The 21,663-nt window shown below is 43.1% G+C and overlaps 1 protein-coding gene across 8 annotated transcripts in view; it reads right to left on the reverse strand.

Annotated features, from left to right (window-relative positions):
* SGCD (sarcoglycan delta) overlaps positions 1–21,663 on the reverse strand; it is a 335,023-nt gene that overhangs the window by 19,087 nt on the left and 294,273 nt on the right. For all 8 annotated transcript variants that reach the window (XM_086758689.1, XM_086758690.1, XM_086758691.1 and 5 more), the window contains one exon: positions 21,477–21,549. In XM_086758689.1, the coding sequence (XP_086614815.1) occupies positions 21,477–21,549 (73 nt within the window). The remainder of the gene's footprint in view (positions 1–21,476; positions 21,550–21,663) is intronic.

Raw genomic sequence — 21,663 nt, forward strand, 5'->3', positions numbered from 1 at the left:
CTGTACGAGGCACTGCGAGATACAGGAGCAGAGCTCTGGCTGGAGGTAAATCAGAGGGCAGATGTCCTCTACCCTGGCATGATCCGAAGTGGGGCAGTAAATGACATTATTACAGAGCTCTAAGCCACGACACTGCTACTGATGCCACTGGCTGGAACTTAAGAACCTGTCATTATTTTTATTAGGAAAAACTCACCACCAAATGTCTCTGGTCATAAGTTACACAGTCTGGGTCAAAACTGGTCAAGTAATGGTTTGGAAATTCTTTTGCGGCTGCGTGTGTGAACCAGAAGGCTTAGAGCCACAGCATGGTCATGCTCTGCTCCTGCCGACCACAGCTTCTCCGCACTCCCAGCACGGCAAAATGACAGACTTGGTAGTTAGATATGCTCCATCTGCTACCTAAACCTTTTTTTATTTTTTATTTTTTTGCTTGTCTGATACACCTTGTTATATATCTTATTGCAATAAAATAAAACAAATAGAAACAAAAGAAAATCCTCCACCTGTCGGCTGCATTAATGAGCATACTCATTTCACACATGGAGAAAAATAATTACTTTTTATGTTACTATAATTGCCTAAGCCACAAATGTGTTTTTCAGAAACAAAGGTTGGGCTGGTTTAAGTTTCTAATTACAGGTTGAAAGCTTCTAATTAAAAGGCATAAATTGGAAGAAACCCTTTCAACCAGAATTACAGAAGAGGCTGCTAAGATTGGGTATTATCTTGACGTACTGTCACCAAGACAGGGAGGAGGAGAAGAAATACAAAGCATCGTAGCTTTTCAGTGGGGCCACTGACACCACTTGCTGCCTAATGTCTGACAAAGTGCTGCCATCAGGAACACGGAGGTGAATACATCACAAAGTAGGTGTGTGAGGCCACCAAACCCTGAGCCACTGGAGCGGGGAGAGGGACAGCTGTACTGTAGCCTGGAGGCAACAGCTGAGGCTTAAATGGGCTTTTTCCTGAAGTGTGTACTGGTTTCTGGATGGCTGCAGGAGGACAAAAGCAACCAGAGTTGGCCTAAAATTATAAAACCCAATAGAAAGATGGTACTTGAGTCAGCTAAACCCTGCTAGATTAACCCATAGAATATTTGTTAACAGGGACGTTGTACAGTGCTGTACTTTGGGGTGACTTCCATGTGCAGTACAGTCAGGAGTTGACCACTGGGTCCATTCCGGCCAACTTTCCTGGCTTGCTCTTCTGCTATACTTCGGAAGAAGATTGCACCACACAGGATTTTTATCTTATTCTTCTGTTTTTCAGGGTGTTAAATAATCCTGCTGAGCAGACCAGCATGTCATCACTGACAGAGAAATAACTTTCTTGTGCTAACCCAATGTACTCAAATGAGAGGATTACTGGCAGGGGTGCAGTGCCACGCAAATACTGCAGTCATTATCATCAGTAGTGTGCACGCAGTCTTCTACATCACAACCGCTTTATGAAGAGAAGAAATGTTGATCTAGATTTCCATTTTAAAATTCTTTTTGAAGTGTTTCCGTCATGGGATTTTTACCTGCTGTTTGGTCAGACGTAAAGGAAAAGGGTCAGGTCGATTAAAATCTCACGTGGATAGCGCACAGGTTCAGACTGCAGTGCTCTCTGCAGTGATGTTTTACTTTTTCTCTTCTCTGATGATTTATTCTATTCTTCTAAAAAGATTTGATTTAATAGTAAATCACTTACAATAAGAAATATAGAGATAACAAAACTAAAAAGGATTTGAAATGGCAGAATATAAAACAAATCTGCTGGTAAAAAAGGTGTCTCCGTGTGCATCACATACTCAGCAGCGATGTCCTTAGGAAACACGCACAGACTTGCCTAAGTGGATTTGAAGAGCTTATTTAGCACGACAAATTGGCTACAACCTGATGGCTATTTCTGAAAACCCATTTATAGACCTTCAGACACTCATACTCCTGTGGCATATCCATTCATTGTACAGTCAATTTATAATGACTCTCCCAAATGAAATCTTTATTAACAAACTTATTGACTCTGGCTTTGACTTTCTGTCCCCTCTTTTAATTAACTGCAGTAATGAGACAAGCAACATCCAATAAAACAACTGACCAAACATTTTGTTTGAAACCTGCAGTTTATTTCAAGCAGCTTCACAAAAAATGAAGGTTGAATTGCTATTTGCTAAATGTCAATTTTCACACTCTGTTGAACCTTTTCTGAAGCTTGTCAACCACAAATCTGTAGTCATTTTCCCTCCTCTGATCAGAGCTATATAGAGGATTTAACAGCTTTTTAGTTACTTTTCATTTTTATGCAGAAGATGTACCATTTGCTGTCCCAGCATACTTGACAAAATAGTAAATATGCCTAAATTGTAAATCTAAAGGGACGCATATGCCAAATTTGTGGCCTCTTTTACAGTCACAATTTACACCAGCAATACCGTTGTAGTCTGCGTGTACATGTACATAAGGCCGTGGAACTGAGCCAAACTCCTCCAGTCCAGCCCATTATTATGCAATAATACTGCACTATCCTCTTTTCAAACGTGCTGGGCTCCCGCTCAGCGCTAGGGAGGTGTTTCACCCTCCGAGAGTCCCAGCAGCCAGCTCCTTCACAGCCAGGCTCCCGGATCAGAGGCAAAATTCCTATTTCCAGCTGCAATTCCTTGTCCTGCCCTGCTGCCTGGCAGACTCAAAGCAGCGTCGCTTAATCACAAGCACGCACACAATTCCTTGTACAAACAACTCTGAGTTCATCTCAAAGCTCTTTGATAGCCTAGAACTGAAAATCTACAGCTACTTGAGATTTCAAACTAATTTCTTGCTTTCAAATATGCAAAGGAAAATAGGTTGGGAAATGGTGCAGAGAAGAAAACAAAGGGATTGTGTGGGTGGGTGGAGGGAGGAATGGAGCAGAGAGAGAATGATATCAAGAAACAAAAAAAACCCACTCCAACCTGCTGAAAAATAGAGTATAGAGATGTCTCCAAAGGGACTACTTTAATTCTGGGAACAGGATGTTTTACAAATCCTTAGCATCAATTTATCTTCAGCTAAAAATGAAACTGTTTTCTGTTTATCTTTTGCACATAATCACTCCTGAGTAAAACATACTTCTCAAGGTAAGGCTTGGCAATCTTTCAAGAGATATGCTGGATGATATTTTTCTTAACTAAAAGAGAGGCTGAGCCCGGTGGTGGCAATTCACCGTGTGCTGGGAGATGATCATACTGGCATCAAGTCACCTCTGCATAGGGCAGCTACATCCCTGTCCTGCTCCACCTGGGACTGGTGCGAACTGGGAGCTATGAAGCACTGCTGCTCACAGGCATTTGTTTCAGGAAGCTCTAATTTCTTCTCTTGGCTCTGCTTATGCCATTTGACACACACCACTGTGCTGTCGCTGGCATCCATGCTGTAGGTTGTTGACTTTGTTTGTTTTAAGGTACAGAAATCTATTCCCTGGCTCCTTGGGTCTATCAGAGCAAAATGAGAAAATGTTCAACATCTTCCATGCGGTTCCATCCATCTTTCCTTGGGTAAGTCTGTGTTTTGACTTTAATAATCTCCCTCATATGACTTTTTAGAAGATAACAAAGAGACAATTACAGCTGCCAATGGTAGAGGTCAAATGGAAGTGAAATGAAATGGATATTAAAAAAAAATTGAACTGATCACAGAAAAGCGTCCATGCCACTCAGTGGCATAGCCACTTCCTAGAACAGGTTTTTAGCTGAGAATTTAATTTAATTTCATTTGATTTATTTTATTTTGATTTTAAAAAGAGAGGCAGGCAGGTAGGAGGGCTGTCTTTGTGGTTGAAGCACTGGAATTCGCTTTCCATCCCCATGAGGTACTGACCATACACGAGCATGGGTTTAGTGCAGGATGGCTCAGCACAGCTCAGGAGGAGTAATTGTCCCCAACACAGCAAAGTGATACAGGCAACTCTTTGCTGCTGATTTCTCCTAGTGCCAAGCCAACTCATGTGAAAAATTTCTTATAGCAGACCGCCACCTCCACTGCAGAGCATGTCCCTGAGCCATTAGCTACACGAGGAACTTCATCAGACGGTCTTGTGCAGTGGAAATACCCCCAGATACACAGAGGTAACCCCACTGACTTCCCAAGTACTGCCTTTAAAAGAAGTCAATAGAGTTACCTTGGAAACATAACATAGGAGGGGAACTTGGACCTTAAAATCATTAATTCTTCTTTCGCCTGGGCACACGAAATAATAATAATGAAGAAACATTGCAAGCGAAAAAAATAATTGTGGTTATTTTACTGCCTTCGAAACCAACAACAATCAAAGTTGTAAGGTGTATTTTTTTTTCCTGGAATTTCTTGCTTTTTCTGAATTGCCTGTACCCTCATGGTATCTCTCAGCAGTCACATTAACAGTATATATTGATTGTCTGCTTGGTAGGCAGCAGGAGGGAAAATAAAACAGGTAAGAACTTAAACTCTGTTTGGGTTCCTCCAGTGCACATGGAATACGGACAATTTTCAGTGAGTGGCCACCACTGCTAAAACCTTCCTGGTGAAAATTACTACCATGGTCTTCCTCTCGGTCAGTAAGCAAAGCCACCACCGAGCCAGGCAGGACAGAAGTTAGGGTATGCTTCTTCCGTTCTCTTTAAAATGCTGGTGTGTTTCTGTTCTTTCAAGCAAAAAAATACGTGAGATGTCTTGATTTCTACCATCTGAAGCTGTCACTCTGCCAGTTTTCCAAATGTCACCTGCTCCCCATAGACAGAGAAATGCTATGTGCTAAGGCTGGCCCGACACAGCCCCAGCACAGCGAACACCAAAATTCAGCATTCCTTGTAACACCCCCATGTCCCAGCAGCCAGGAGTGGTAAATTCCAGTCCCAGAATAGCAAACCCAGTCCTCATTATGTGGCCCGAAGGAAATGAGGACATTTGTGTCATGTCCATGCACCACACTGAGGAGTCACATCCAACACTGCACCTTCCAGCTCAAACCACTACCCACTTGCTAACATTACCCAGTGTCACTGCTGGGATAAAACACTGGAATGAGTCAACCTAAAAGATTACTCATTTTGAATATTAAGCCTGTCATATAGAGCTCAGAGAAATCTATATATTTGTACCACAGAAATACAGTAGACAATTTCTTTCAGAGAAATTTCCCTACTAGGAAGGAGGCACTCAAAGCTGGTTACCTCCCATCCCCACTTTCCAAGATGAACAAGGAAAGTTCTCAACAGTAACAACTCACAGATTTTCCCAATGTTTCATTTTTCATGATCAGAGTTCAAAGTTGTTTAGATATCAAAATACAACTTTTCGAGTTGGATCCAAACTTTTACGGAGACTTGGCTGCGATTTAGGAAGGTGAAGCACCAACAAACCCCAAACCCATGGCCATACATCAAAATGCCAGGGAAGTGGAAAGCCCAAAGCTCCAAAATGGGAACTCTGGTGCTTTTTTGAGCTGCTGTTCTAAAACACATTCTCATATTCACGCAACATCCCAGCATCTCAGTTTATTGCAGGAGCGAGTATTTGTTTTTCAAAGCAATTCAGAAGTGCTAGAGAGGCAATGGCCTAGGAGTCAACCTGGATTTTCTCCTGCCTCAGCCTTTGGATTGCTGTACATGACCAGAACAGTCAATTCAGCGAGCCATGCCTGGTCTCCTTTTGTCTTTTGTTTGCTCAGGACACAGCTAGGTGCAAGGATCATCTCTTTCACTGTCTACACAGCCTTATGCACAGAAAGGACTTGTTACATTCACAGCATTTAGGAACTAATCCCGTGTAGGAAAACATTAACCAAGCATGCTCCGACTGCACAAACTGAATTAGCTGTGAATTGGCAGGGAAAATATTTAAAATAACACGACCATTAGAAAAGACTGGAGACTTGTAAAGGTGTTTACATGCCTGCTGGCCTGTTTTTAAAATTCTGATGTTGCATCTTCCTGTGCCCATTGCCTGTGAAGGAGGTAACTCTTACTGTATCTCCATGCAGTATCTGCTGCTGGATCTTCTGGTCTAAACGACTTTCATTCTTACGTAACATACCACATTAACGCTCAAGGAAAAGAACCTATTTCATCCCCAGATCCAATAAAACATGGACAATGGGATCATGAGCCCCATCACACAGGTCTCTCAACAGAACCTGACACTGGCATAAACAGGAGGGGAGAGAGAGACAGCTGGCTTTTACAAAACTTGGAAATTGCCAAAGAATTACTTTTCTGTCCCTCAGATATTAAGTTCACTGCAGTTCTTCCCTCCATCTTACTCCACTGATTCTCACAGTCCTCTTTTTTTCCTGTGTACTGCTTTAGAGCAAGCCACCAGGTATAAATAACATTTGCTGTTACCCTAAACCCAAAGATTTGCCATTTTTAGTTTATAGGTGATGGCAGTAACGGAGTACCCAGGGCAAAACCACTAAAACCACACAGCCTCCCCCCTCAAACCAGTATAAACAAACTCTGCCACTTCAAAGTAATTCAAACAACTCCACCCCAGCAGCATTCGTGGGGGATGAGGTAGGACTTGCCTTCCCGCAGCCTGCGGCGAGGCGAGCTCCTGCAGCGGGAATGCCTGTCCGGGGCCGCAGGGCACGGCCGAGTCTGGCAGGGTGCAGCTCTGGCAGCGGCGACGCGGAGGCAAACCTGGGTGCAGGTTTTATCCAGCGATGCTGACTACACCCCTAGTATGCATCTACAGATGACAGCGTACAGAGTATCATCTCCTCTAAAGGGTGATACTTCCATAAAGCAGTCACATCCTGACAGTCATGCTGCTTTAACTTTACTGCTCTAGTTAGAGGTACAATGTGGGGAGAGCTTAAAGAGATATAACTGGACAGGTCCGTTTTAATTGTTCCCACTAGACCTGAGCTCTCTGACCTTGGACATCTACAGAGCCATAAATATGAGCTTTGATTGCTGTTCCCATAGTGACTGGCGGGAAAAACACACTGGAGGGTGGACTAGGACCGCTTCAAGCAAGCAAGCAGCAACTGGAAATGATTAAGTTCAGAAGCTCTGGGGACACTAATGTCACTGCAGGCCAGCCAACCTGGAAGATAAACATTGCTGGGCACTGTGAAAATGATTTTTCTATTTGCTTTCCACTGAGAGAGTGAACTAGGCTACGCTATAGGCACTGGCTCGCTGGCTGCCCATCCACACACGGCTTCATTAACTCCCCGCCATCATGGCCTCACGCATGACAGAAGAATGGAATTCACACATGTTCAAATCTAGTATCGCCTATAGATCGCTCAAAGTTATAACCCTGAGAAACACAACAGCCTCACTGTCGCCATGAGTATATTAAGGCTTGGAACGGAAAACAGCTGTTCTACCGTCCAGGATAACGCAGTAGTTATTCAGATGAGAAGTATTTCAGTGGCACCCCACAGGGACACACCATACTGTTCTCATGCAGTAACTGATCATCCTGGTCTCTCCTCTACACCTCTAGCCTTTCACTGAAAGTAGATCCCATCATTTTTCAAGTAGTTGAGTCAGATTTGCAAAGTCTGCACATTCTTACAGCGGCCATAAGCACTTAAAGCATCAGCTATTTTTTTTTTTTTTTCCTAAGTTTGGTTCCTTTATTTTTTTTCAAACCAAGTTGAAAATGTCAGAATTGTCCAACGCTCTTTTTTTAAGTGACCAGCTTGTGACACCCTGATATTTACACAGTATGGAGCATTCAACTCTGAAACATCAAGCATTACAAAAACCAAATCTCTCAAATTTGGTGCTCAAATTTCTTAAGTTACTTTTGGAAATATTCACTAATAATAATTTTTGCCTCCTCTGAATTACTGTTAATCTCTCAGAAAGTGCACTTCTTGAATGGTAGAAAATGACAGTTTTGAGAAGAATTTTGCATTTTTCTGACTGCAGCAAGCCATATGGAGAGTGGCTGACAGGTCCTGATGGATAATACATTTACCAGCAGCTTCCCAGAATACTTACCTCTGAAAGAAGGAAGCTCTGCAGAAGTGGTCTGGATAGCTCCATAAATCAATGCCACACTGTTAATTCCTCACTTAAAATTAAGAGATGGTCAATTTTAAGGATTGGTCCTACAAAGCTCTTGCAATAATTCTTTCAAAAGAGCCATAATCTCCACTTGGGGAGAACCATTATATGTGAGTATTTGGTGGCTCTGTCAAAATTTCAGCCTAGCTCTTGGAAGGTAGTAAGTAAAAGCGCATCCAAAGACGTTTCTTTGGTTGATATATTTTTTTTTTTTGGCAATTCAAATTTTAAAAAGCATTTAATTTGTTGTGGAATAGTTTGGTCACCCTGGTAGGTTAGCCAGTGCTGTAACCTACCATAGCTTGGCTGAGGAAAGCCAGTCATTAAGGAAACAGTCTGACTTTGCTTCACTCAGAAACAGGGAACTGGCATCCAGCTCGAGGAAAGCTTCCTCAAAGAGATGATTATGAAACCAGTCCTCCCTTTGGTTTCGCACAGACATTGTGAAATACTGCGTGAGTCAGAGAAACACTTTCAATGTTTACGTGAGCACCTTTGCCTGCAGAGCTCCCATTGCATTGACACCGCTTCCCCTTTCAAGTCACATCAGTTCAGAAGGTATGATGCAACATCATTGAAAATGTGCATGTATTCATCAGAGGTTACAGCATAAAATATGCAGGCACCTTGAAATATATTTCAGACTGTGACAGCAGGCAGAGTGACTGAATATATGTCAGAGGTTTATGATGAACTCTGAAATGTCTTCATTTAAGAGGCAGCATCCTTTTTTATAGGCATCCTTTATTGCTTGATTTATTCTTTCTATCTGTAACTAACCTCTAGACTCAGATTTAGACTCCTGGCGTGATGTTGCTTGAATGCCACGCACCTCAAAGCTCTGCAAAATGCTCTGACAAAGTCATTGCTTGGTCCTCTGTCACTGTTCAGAACAATGCCAAGGGATGGACAGATTAAATGATATCCCACTGCTCAACTGAGAACCCATAAAATCAACATATTTAGTAGGTGTTTTAGAAAATTTGTCACATGCTATGCAGGAAAGGACTAGGAGAGATTTAGTGTCCCATTTTCCACTCTCTTTAGCTGTATTGCCCTTGATGTTTTCAGTAAGCCTTTTTTTTTTTTTTTTTTGGTGAAGTTATGCATTAACTGATGGTGAGGACGAGGAACTGAGCCTAAGTAAATGATGAATCACTCTCTTCTTGATACATTCGATTTGATACCATATAGTGAAAACTGAGGATTTATGTCTGTGTGCAGGGCATAGGTGGGCCAAGTCCCACGCTAAGGCATCTGCCAGATCCCAGGGCTGAATTCAGGACCTGGGTTGTTTCCAGATGTGCATCTCACGCAGAAACACATAGAGTGCGATTACAAGAAGACCTCATTAACTTGAAGCGAATTATACAGAAGTGATCAAGGGACATAATGTGATGTGTAAGGGCGTCATTATCTCATGACTCTTTTTTTGAATAAAGGCAAAGCATTGCCTACAGGAGTTAGCCTATTAATACTAACACCAAAACTGCATTGGTAATCCCACATTACCAAAGCCTCTGTACTTAAAAGTATCTGTGAATTAAACCAATGCCTGCAGTATAACATAAACCAAAAGATTCGGATTTGGCGAGGAGCAGAAACGCATTGCCCAAATCTCCTAGCACCGTACAGCTGGGACTGGCTTTTTCCACTGTGCTCCCAGCACAGTTCCTTCTGCCCCATGGGAAAAAGACTTGATTATCTGGTACTGAGAGGTTCGGAAGCTTCAGATAGAAATGAACAGCAATTACGAAGGACTTAATTTTTGTACCCTAAAAGGCTCTGTCAGAAATGTCATCTGTAATTAATTAGAAGTGTATAAACCAGATAAAAGCCTGTTAAAGTCAAGCAGTTTTTAACCCAGGGAACTCTGGGTTTCAATTGCTGGCTGAAAGCTCACGATTTTTTCACAAGTTTCTCTGTGCTTTCCAGGTGATCCTTCCAGCAGCACCTGAGTTTCCAAAATGAAATTCTTCAGGTTTATAAAAATAACTTCCATCTTTAGACAGAGCTGATTCTTGCAAGATATCCTGTTTTCCTAAAGAGACTTTTGTTGCCATATGAATTTATTACAAACCATTTCACAGGCACACATTTTCAATCATACCTTGTGGCTCATAACAGAGAGAATTTACTTTTGGAAATCTTAGGAAGCAATAATGATCTTTAACCTCTAGCATTGCACGAGAAGATACTGCATATTTTCTATGAAAATGAACAGCTCTAATAACCTTCCATTAACATCCATTTATATTTATTACCCCTTCATTAAAGTTAAGACCCCAAATCCTTAAAAAAATTAATAAATTGACATTTTACTTCTTTCTCTGTCTTTTAAAATGTTAATACTTAAGGAAGTGGACAGGAAATGACATATTTTTATCACTGCCACAAAGTTCAGCACTAGCAGCATAAACCCTTTGTGTCTTGCTTTTTTGCCCTTATTATATCAAATATAAGCAGATTTTCACTGAGTTCACTGGCAGGGAACATCTCCTTACAGCAGCACATCTCCTCATTATCCAGTCCTCTCAGCTGCTCTCAAGCTCACCAGGAGGCCATTTCCCCTCTGCTTTACAACCTCCTTTATGATCCTTGATGGCCTAAGTTTGGGGGGTTGTTGGTTTACTTTCTTGCTTGATTCCCCTGTGTCACTTTATAACGTGTCCTCAGCCAGCCTCCTCACAACCGTCCTTAATGACATGAAACCAGGCAAAGAGGGAGAGATTGTGTTTTTCTTTTTGTATTGTGAAAAGCAAGAGAAAACTCATGAACCAAGGTCAACTCAACATGAGAAATGGAGACTTGCAGCTGAGTTTCAGCTGGCAAACCAACTGCCAGGAGGGTCCCAAGAGCCTGACACCCATTCCTGTTAGCCTAACCCGGGGGAAAGCTCCTCTCTCCTTCTGCAGCTACTGCCCTGGGAGATTTGCTCCTTCTCTCTGGAGAATGAGCTGTATTTCTGACCATGTTTTCCAGGATTTCTTGGAGCCACTCACCTGCCTTTTGGCTATTACTAGGTTGCAATCACATTTCCGCTTCCTCATCTCCTGCACGGCCCCAAAGCCGCATGACACCTTGTGAAACACACCCCTATAAGTTTGGCTGCTTCTATCCAAGGACATAATGCAGCTGAAGTGAAACATGGCGTTATTTTACTTGCCAGCAAAGCCGTGCAAGATGGGTCACCGGCCATTTCCAGTCCAACGATGCTGAGCCAGCTCACTGCTGAGCCTGGAAAGTGCACGGCAGCACACAGGTAATGCTCACACACTAATAATATATTACCATCTGTCGTAGTTCAGCCCCGATCAGGACCAGACTACGCAGTCTGTCTCTCACTCCCCCCACCCTCCGAGAGAATAGGAGGAGATGATATAAGAAAAACAGCTCAAGGTTTGAGATAAGGACGGGGAGAAATCCTTAAAGTTACCGTCACGGGCAAAACAGACTCGACTTGGGGAAAACTATTCATTTATTTCTAAAATTAGCAGGAGAATGAGACAGGGAACAAGATAACCTCCCCCCACCCCTCCTTCTTCCCGGGCTTAACATTATCTCTACTACCTTCCCCTCCCGAGCGGCACGGGGGGGGAAAAGGGAATGGGGGTTGCGGTCAGTTCATCACGTGTTGTTTTACGCCGCTGTATCATCGTCAGGGGAAGAACTCCTCGCATTCCTCCTCTGCTCCAGCATGGGGTCCCTCCCACGGGCCACAGTCCTTCGTGGAACTGCTCCGGCGTGGGTCATCTCTTCCACGGGTGCAGTCTCTCTAGAACAGCTGTCCCAGCGGGCCCTCCACGGGCCACAGCCTCCTTCAGGCCTCCACCTGCTCTGGCATGGGGTCCTCCACAGGCTGCAGGTGGATCTCTGCCCCTCCGTGGACCTCCATGGGCTGCAGGGGGACAACCTGCTCCACCATGGTCTTCACCACGAGTTGCAGAGGAATCTTGGCCAGGAGCCGCGTTACTCCTCCCCCTCCTTCTTCACTGACCTTGGCGTCTGCAGCCGTTCCTCACAACAGGCTGGCAGACGTCTCTCAGGATCCTTTTTACATCTTATTCACTTCTCATCTCCTCTCCACTTCTTGCAGCCAGGCCGGGCCGAGTTGGGCCCAGTCGGCTGCCCGGCGGGAGGCCAGAGGGTGAGGCCTGCAAGGCCCATGAGGCTCGCGCCTCCCCCTCTCTGCCCCCCGCTCAGCTGCTTCACATCTTCTCCTCCTTTTTTTCCTGTTTTCCCCCACTTAAATACATTATCGCAGAGGCGTTATCACGGGACATTCTGCTACCAATCGGCTTGGCCTTGGCCAGCAGCGGGTCTGCCCTAGGCCTGGCCAAGTCCACTGAACAAAGGTGAGCGACTTCTAGCAGTTTCCTACAGAAGCTACCACCTTAGGCCCCCCCTCACTAACAAAACCAGAACACCATCATTCTAGATAAAGTAGATAGCAATTATGGCTTGTCCAGGGGTCCCCAAAGAAGGACACAGGTTTGACTGATGAGTCATATTTAGAAAGGGCTTCTCGTTAGCAACGTTCTGCCTCTGCACGGAGAGGCAGAGCTGAGTCCCAACACCATTCGAGAGCAGGGAGTGATGTTCCTTTAGTATGAACTCAGCAACGCTATTTGGTCAGAATTTATTACTATTCCAAACAGACAGAGGTGCCACAATAACCCACGGGATAAATCCATCCTGCAAAATACGCATGAGAGGAGAAGAGCAGCAGCAGCCACCGCACATGAAAAAGATAAAATCAATTCGAGTCATGAGGAAATGACATAGCTGCTCCTGTTTGGCCTAGAGAAAACAACTCTATTCCACATGAAACATAAATTCAGAATAAAGACTCTGTAGGCACAGTAAATGTTTATGATTTCTCTTAATAAGTATACAAAATACTCCTTTCAAAAAAAGATCCCATTATACTTATGGAGACATTTTTCTCCTCTCTTTGATAGGGTTATGCAACAGCTATTGATTCTTGAGTACAGTCTGAAGTACAATTAGTGTCTTTGTAAAAGTGTCCTTTTTAATCACAGTGGGCTTGTATCACTCACACTAAATGATAACTATAATTGCCTCGATACAGCCAAACCGTCTGGCATCAGCACACGGCAGCAGGAAACAAACCCTGAGGAACTCCTTCCTTGGACAGGAAAGTGTCTCAACTGTCCTTCCCTATTCTGTACCAGGTTCATGAGAAGTTCATGTTAAATACTCAGTTTTAAGGAAGTTGGTTCATAACTGCTGCTCCTCAGCAGGCGAAGCCCCAGCCACAGTACCCATGCTGGGCTCTGCGCAGCCGCAGGCGCGGGGAGCTCTGTTTGCCCAGAGGGCTCCCAGGCTCGTGTGCGACGTCTCAGCGGGGAGACAGTCCTTCCTTAAAAGTAGGTACTAAGTGCTGAGTAAGGCAAAGATTTTTATTTTGCCTGCATTGCTCTTCACTTTGGGTTTTAGAAATGCGACATACACAGCTGGAGAGAAGTATAAAGGGATAGAGAGGAATATGAAAGAAAACCATGTATTTTTCTACCCAAAAGCAAACACGGTGCTCAGTGGATTACATTTATCTCATTTCTTTAAGATAAGAACAGTGTTCAAAGGAAAATCTCCTCTTCTGAGCTAGTCAGTCATTTTGAACATGATTACATCCTAAATATCACAGTGTTTGTGAAGGATTGGGATGACAGTGATAGGCGAGTAAGGTGCTTTCCGTGCCACCTTTCTATATACTTCTGTATTTCATGCTCAATATTCTTGGTACAAATAGCTCTATCTCAAGTACAAATGTTATGATAAAACAATAATTATTGAGCCTCTCACAGGACATGACAAATGCTGCATCCCAGACCAGCACACCAACTGATTCACGGTGCAGCATCTCCCAACTACCCTACAAAACAGCAGCACTGGCCTGACTCCAGCTAGATACTGGTTTGCCTGCCCTTCTCTCTCTGGGTAGTTGTCTAACGATTGCTTTTAGAACACTTACGGCTGCAGTTAGTTAATAACCTGGAGATCCTATTCCAGCTGACACCCCCAAAATGGTCCTTACAGCCTGCAGATCAGGTATTCCTCCCAGGGCACAAGCAGGAAGGTACGCCACTTTGCAACATGATAGCCCTCCCTGATCATTATCAAAATGTAAATGAAAGGCAATATTTTCTATAAACATCTGTATCCTAGATGCCAAAGGGTATTTTCATCATTTTCTGTAAGATCTTCAAAAAAATACCACCTCAGGGAGCAGACTAACCTAGTAGACAGATACATCATGTTAGATGTGCCACCGCACCCTTTTAATCAGTGCACAGTCAATATTCTCTATTATATGAATAACTAATTAGTTTTGCAACTTATTTCCACAGATGTCATTGCAAAATCTATCTGAGGAATGTCATCTGCACTTAAGAGAAGGACAAGCATTGTAATTAAGTATTAAGCCATTTCACCAGTGTGAGTCTGCCATAGAGTGTGAAGTGGCTATAATTCATATTTTTAAGACCTTGCATTTATTAGCATCTATTTTCTACTCAAGGTTAGCGGTGTGCTGCACAGAAAGTTAAAAAAAAAAGAAAAAAAAAGCTCCCATTTTTGTAATTCAAATGGCTATACATGCATGTCTGACTGTACAGACTGGTCACACTGACAGGGTTTCTCTTGAGTCCTAGAGGACTTTTGGCTCATACGCCTTTGTGAACGGCACTGGAAGGTTAGATGAATGCTCTGATTATGGAGCAAGCGACATTCTGCTGTTGAAAGCTAATGACAATCCAGGGCACAACACACTTAGGCAGGATACAGATCTTGTATACAAGAAAGATACTCAGTATGAGATAACAGTCAGGACTGATGATTAACATCTCCCAGAAAAAGGCTTTGTTTGCATTAGGAAACCCCTACAGAATACATACAGAGAGAGAATAAAGAACCAGGCTGTTGTATTTTATTCAGGGCCCAGGAAAAGTTAAACTGGTCTCTGTCTGGAGCCATTACTCCGGTTGCCATTATGCTGCTCAATTATGCACAGAAGGAGTCTTGTGTATCCTCCCACCAACCACCAAGTGAGAGGGATATTTCCACTGCTCTCTAGCTCACAGGCTATGCCATTGGGCAGTGATTTCATTTAGAAATCTCCCTGTTCCCACTCCTGTTCTAATTTGAAGGGCCACCCAGCTCTGATGGAAGATGCCTGCTCTCTCACCCATGCATTCCTGCAGCACCGGGGACAGGAGTACATCTGGGAAGAGCCATGCGCCCCACTGCAGGCTCCTCAACCACAAACTCCAACTGCTTTTCCTTTTTTCCCTAGCTTAAGCTTATCTCATTTTTCACTTCACTTTTCATACTGTGTTTGAAACACCTCCATGCCAAGCTCCCTTCCTGCCCAGCCTGCTCTCACCATCCATTAGCCCTCTTTGAAGAGGATCTGCCTGGCTATGGTCAGATGCTATTAGCAGCACTGTGAACTGGGCAGGACCATGATTCATCCGGCTGGGATAAGTCAGCAAAGCTCAGTCAATGCCTCTGCCACTTTCCAGGCATGTGCCTCCTGAGGATTTGATCCATATCTAGGTTTCACTTGCTAAAAACAGGGAAGGGGAGGACACCAAGAGCTAAATTCCCTCCTTCTGGTGCTGGCTGTGAAAGAGGTGAAGGCCATGAAGAGAAGATTTGCTGGGGTAAGGACAGGGAACAGCAACCCCCCTCCCTCTCTTTGCAATAGAAAGATTTTAACAGATGGAAAGTCCCAGCAATCAACTGCTTCCTCTTCAATGGTATAAAGAGATTTTGTCCACCAGGAGCCTGTGGAGAGACTGCCTCTGATTTGGGAGGGCTCTGGCTTGTCTTCTATAACAGATGAAGGGGCAGCAGCTTTGAAGGGATGTCAACAGGAGGAAAGGCTAAAGCAAAGTGGCCACAGCTGTGAAATCAGTGTGAATCCTGCTCTGAGAAAGACTCATCCAACAGCGAGCATTTCAGGAAACCTCAGCTGTCACAGGAAAATTGGTAGATCAGATGTGGTCTCCTAGATTAGAAAATGGAGAGTGATGAGGACTTCTGCCATTCAGAAGAAACTCATCAGAGTCCACTTAAATTAGCTTGATATAAAAATTAGCGAGGAACCTGTCCTCGCATCTAGGTTGTACGCTAACAGGTATGTGTGGACCTTAGTGAAGATAGTCATATAAATCCAATCCATCTGTGTCATATGAAAACAGTTATATTTGTGACAATGTGGAAAGTAAAACTCATTCCAAGGCAAAAGTCTGTTGTCTCTTAAGCTGGTAGAACTACCAAAATTATTGGGATTGCACTGCTAGGAATTGCATTCTTCTGGTAAATCAATCAGAAAATAAAACCAGCTAGACAGAAGGCTACATTGGCCACTTTTCCCTTGCTGACACCTCATGGGAATCCCCAAGTGTTTGCTGTAAACTAAAGTGTTTCAGTATCACACTAGTCTTTACAAATTACTTCAATTTCTCACCAATTACTTCCTCTTTCATATAATTCATTTTTTTGCAGTTCCTCTAATTTTTGTTCTCTTAATCTTTACTAATGTAATGGGTTTTAGACAGAAACATTATTTGTGTTCGTACTTACTGAAAATGTCTCTGCTGCCTTGTGAAACACAGCTGAGAGAAACCTTAATTCGGTAAGAATTATTGTTTTGCAAAACGAGTATTGCCACATTAGCTGAGCACTGTATTTAAATTGCTTTTTGTTACAATAGGTCTCACTTGGACTATTTGGATAGTTCAGTACTGTACGCGGTAAGGTAGAATTGCACTAATAAAATCAGGCTGCAAGTAGATTTCATCTGCCATTTGGTACTTTCAGTGCTTCATAATTAACTTGGGTCAAAAATTACCCCTTCAAGCCCAAGGGATTAATTCTACCTTAACTGTATTTGTGCATTACTGGAAAAACAGTCATCCCTTGGTTTCCTGGCCTTGGATGAGTGGTTTACTGCATTTTTTAGCCTACAACAATTGTGGATGAATTCCAGGTGCGTGTTTGCCCCTCATGGAGTGAATTTCATGCTGTCTGATTTCTTTTTATTTAACTCTGGGAACAGAAATGCCCTAAACCGGGTTTCTGTGCTCTGGGTGCCCCTGGCAAGTGTGACCTGGACGCTGGGGAGGTACTTAGGCTAGCTCTGAGCCCAGGGACCAGGATGGATGCTGTAACACAGCACGCATCTGGCATAAACCCTCCCAGCCTCCAACACTGGCAGTTTAACAACATCCTCCTGTTATTTTTTTTCTTATATTGGATCATCTACTTTTTAATCCCTCCCCCTCAAATTATTTTCCTTCTTCCTTACTCATTGGCTACTATAGCCTTTATCCCTCACCTTGGAAGAACACCGATCTTGTGTTGTTGGACAACTTCTGTTAGTCTCACTGGCATGTATTTGGCTTTTGGAAGAAGATAAATAGAGAAAGGTAGGTGATTCCTCACAGTACCAAGGAGAGGCTCTCAAGACAAGCTCTTGCCAAGTTCCCTGGGCACTACTAAAATAATCCAGTGAGAAAAGGTCATCCTGAATTCAACTTTTATACACAGGCAATCATATTACCATATGTCAAAGACACCAATCTGCATTAAAGAGACTCAGTACAGATGAGTACAAATATTTCAATGTCCAAACAAATCTCCCAAGTCCTCCTCCTGAACTATTTTGGGATACTGAACGGCAATGTTAAACATTCCAAGAATTTGAAAATAATTTGAATTTGCTTGCTTTCCTTTTTACTGTTTTTGACCAGTTCAGAACGCAGTGAAGAACTACCAAAACTTTCAAGGGTCTAAAATGACTTTAAATGAATTAAAAAATGGAAATGTTCACAGAAGTATATCAAATAGTTTTTCAACCATTGATAGTCTTAGGTCATTATTAAAGAAAATTCTACATCTCAAATAGAAAATACGAACCATTAATAACACCCTGCATGAATCAAGACATTTATGAGCTCTGACATTTCTACTACTATTGGTACTGGGCTGAACAGGATTCTTGTTTTAGGACTATCATGGTTTAACCCCAGCTAGTCTGGGTCAACTGTACTGGCTATACCCCTCCCAGCTTTTTGCACCCACACGTTAGCAAAACCTGGGAGGCTGCAAAAGTCCTTTATCTCTTAGCAACAACTAATAACATCAGTGTATTATCAACACTCTTCACATACCAAATCCCATACTAATTACACAACACAGCGGCTACTGGCTAGAAAACTAGCTCCATCCCAGACAAAACCAGCCCAAGGACACCTGAGTTTCTCTGCAGCATGGGAGAGCATCTCGCTGAGAAGACTCAGCAGCAAAGTCCAGAGCTGGGTCAAACAAGCACCAAATCAATTTTTGCAGCTTTGTGGCTCTCAGATGGGCTTAGCATGTGAGGAAAAAGCTCCACACACATTGCCACCTGAATTTTCTCCATTTAAACCACTGTAGAAAAAGGTGTTTTAAAAAGGGTATTCAGAAAAGATGGCCACCCCTTGTCTGTTCTCCAGGATGGTGACCACCCTGTAGAGCAGCTGGTTACTAATAAATTAATTAGACTACATGAACCAAAGACCGTTTGTCAGCTAAACGGGGACAGAAAGTCTGTTGAGAATGTGTGTGCCATCACTCGAAGCGTGTCAGTCTTTGTGACACATGAGCATGACTGGAGGCCTTTGGGAGATGCAAGGAAAAGAAAGAAGAAATAGAGATGACTGGCACGATGGCGCACTGCCTATCGTGGAGGGGAAATCAGTCTGTCTGTTAGGGAAAGGAGGATGGGAAAGAAGACATACAGATGGTCTGACTCCCAGTGGTGACAGGAGCAGTTGGTCTCCTCTCTTTCTGATAGTGACAGTCGCTGTCACCTTATTTTGAAGTCTCCTGAAGAAGCAGTGAGAGTCAGTATGGTACTGAAAAGAGCAAATGGATAAATCACGTAACTAATTGCAACCATTTGGTCTTGGCAGAGTGATGGAGATCGGTGGTGTCTGGCGACAGCCTGCAATAGCTGAATGTGCATTTTCCCACCCCAGAACTTCAGCCTAAGGAGGAAAGAAAGTTTGCACTATTTAATACAGAAAAAGGTCTTTTAGAGTCAGACCAGCTACTGAGTGCATGTTTACAAGGCTGCTCTCCTAGCAATGTGTGACAGCTCGGGACCCATAAGCTGCCACCTCACTCAGTCCCATTTCACTGCAGCATCTTTTTAAACAGGCCGAAAGGAAACCTTGTGCACACATACTGCTATCAAAATAGGAAGGTGCCAAAAAATGTCCCTTCAGAGTAAGATTATTTTCTCTATTAACTCCGTACTGCACCCAAAAGGCATCATTTTACCTAAGAAGCAGCCAGTGCTCCAACATGTGTATGTGTAGAGAGAGAGGTGAATGGTTCTTGATTGGGGGAAGAACAGAGCATTTGCTCTTGGGAAACCTTGCTTTCTCTACCCAGGGTCACCACTGGCGCTTTTCTTTTCAGTGTGGTGGAAAAAACATTCTTTTTTTCCAGGATAAAATTATCAGAAGCACACAAAATACTTTAGGATCCTGTGGGACTTTCTTTTCAAAGTAAATCCTATTCAATTATTTTCCCTAAAAAAAAAAAAAAAGAAAAAAAAAAGAAAAAAAAACTCCACCAGATTTCTAAAGGAATTTTTCACCCAGCCCACTAATTTCAAAGAAAGTCAGTTATCTAACAGCTCTCTACATAAAACAAGTGAAATAACAACATGAATTTAAAGCAGATCAAATATACTAAATGAACCCCTAGCATGGATACTGCCATTAATTCATTTCAATTTGTTTAGCTTCATTCTCCTCGGAACAGAAGCATATTCAATAAGATTAAGGCTATTTTAATTCACATTTGTCCCCTCTAATATGACACCCTACACTTACTTGGATTAAATTCCCCTTCCATGTTTAGAAAAGCCCTAAGTAACCACAAACTTGAATCTAAATCTTGCATCTTTCTTGCATTACTGAAAATGGGACCTGGTTTTGTAAGTTATTTAGATGCTATTGGATATTTTAACCATGATCTTGGGTTTTTTTTTTAATCCTCCTGAAAATGTTAGCAAAGATGGGCTGTGCCAGAAAGCCTTTATCACCAGAACCTCACCTACAAATCCATCCACCCGCTGACTGCTTTGTTTGCTTGCTCTGCCTGGAGAAACAGAGGGGACGTGCGCTCTGCACCAGCACACCCTGCCCTCCTGGGGCTCCTTCCACCACAGCAGACCCTGGACCTGCCCTGGCAGCTGCATGTCAGGCTGAGCAAAGACCCTGTTTCCACTTTTTTTTTTTCAAAGGAAGTATAACAAGATTGGGAAAACCACAAGGCTGGGTTAAAGTCATAAGAAACGGAATCACACCACCACTGCACTTGTCTGACATGTTCCCCAGAGTGCAAAATGGGAACAATTAAGAGTGTTTCCAGAGAAAAACTGAAAGATAGAGATAGACTCAAGTGAAGGCAGGCAGAATATTCTTCATCTTCCAGTGATCTAGCTGGGCCATAACTATCCCTGGTATCAGAGCAGAGAAAGTTAATGAGAAGTCCTCTCCTGTCCTGGTGCATCCACAGCAAATCTGCAGTGCTCCTGCACTATTTCAGCTTTCTGAAGATTGCTTCATTCCCAGCAGCCTCCAGGAAACAAGAGTTTGCAACCCAAGAAAAGATGTTCCTTCTGGGGATATTTTTTCCACCTTTTCTCTCTCTCTCTTTTTCTAAGGAAGGATAATTAGAGCATTCATAGCAAACCCCTACAGCCCTCTTGGTCAGAAGATATCAGGAGATTCAGTCCATAGCTTATTAGGACATATGATTAGCCTATTTTCAGAGACTAGTCATCCAAATTAACCTGTAGTGCCACACCATTTATTTATTTATTTTTTAAATAAATGTAATGCCCAGCCTTAGTTTGAGGGCAAAGCTGGTTCTCATGAGCTGTGCTGTTTTTCTCTCCGGATATATTGCTGTCAGCAAGCTGCATCTCTGCAAGTGTCAGCAGTCGGACGCACGCACAGCTAGACCCTGTGCAGGTCAGGGAGGGTTTGCATTTCTGCAAGACCGATAATGCTGGAGAGCATTATTATCCTTTTGCCTGCTGCTACTCCCTGTGATTCCGCATGGATTCCAGTACCTCCCTGCACAACCAGGGAAATATTTCTCTGTTTCTTTTAAAAAGCTGAGCTCAGAGTAAGCAGAACATGTTACAGAGGAGAAACTCTGCTCTCATGACCTCTGACTGCCTTTAGATTGGTCACATTACATGTAATCACAGCAGGTCCCTTCTCTTCCTTGGCATCCCCTTGGTGATGCCTTCCAAAGCAAACCCCAAGCTCTAATGCAGAAGCAGAAATGATGCCCAGCAGTACGCACAACTCCAACAAGGCACCACTGAGTTACCGTTAAACCATATGCCAAAGTTTACCTTAGTTCCTTGAAGGGGTCTGCCCTGACATTGGGAGTTTCTATAGATTTAGGGAACACTGTGCCTTCTGCTCCTGAAATCACAAAACAAAACAGAAGACAATTGTAAGCATTATAAGCTGTTATCAGGGGAGTGATTGTCAAATCATATCTAGGTGCAATTTAACCCATTGCCTGACCCCATTTTT

The sequence above is a fragment of the Chlamydotis macqueenii genome, chromosome 14 (assembly GCF_036417535.1).
Source record: "Chlamydotis macqueenii isolate bChlMac1 chromosome 14, bChlMac1.mat, whole genome shotgun sequence".
In the NCBI taxonomy this organism is placed as follows: domain Eukaryota; kingdom Metazoa; phylum Chordata; class Aves; order Otidiformes; family Otididae; genus Chlamydotis; species Chlamydotis macqueenii.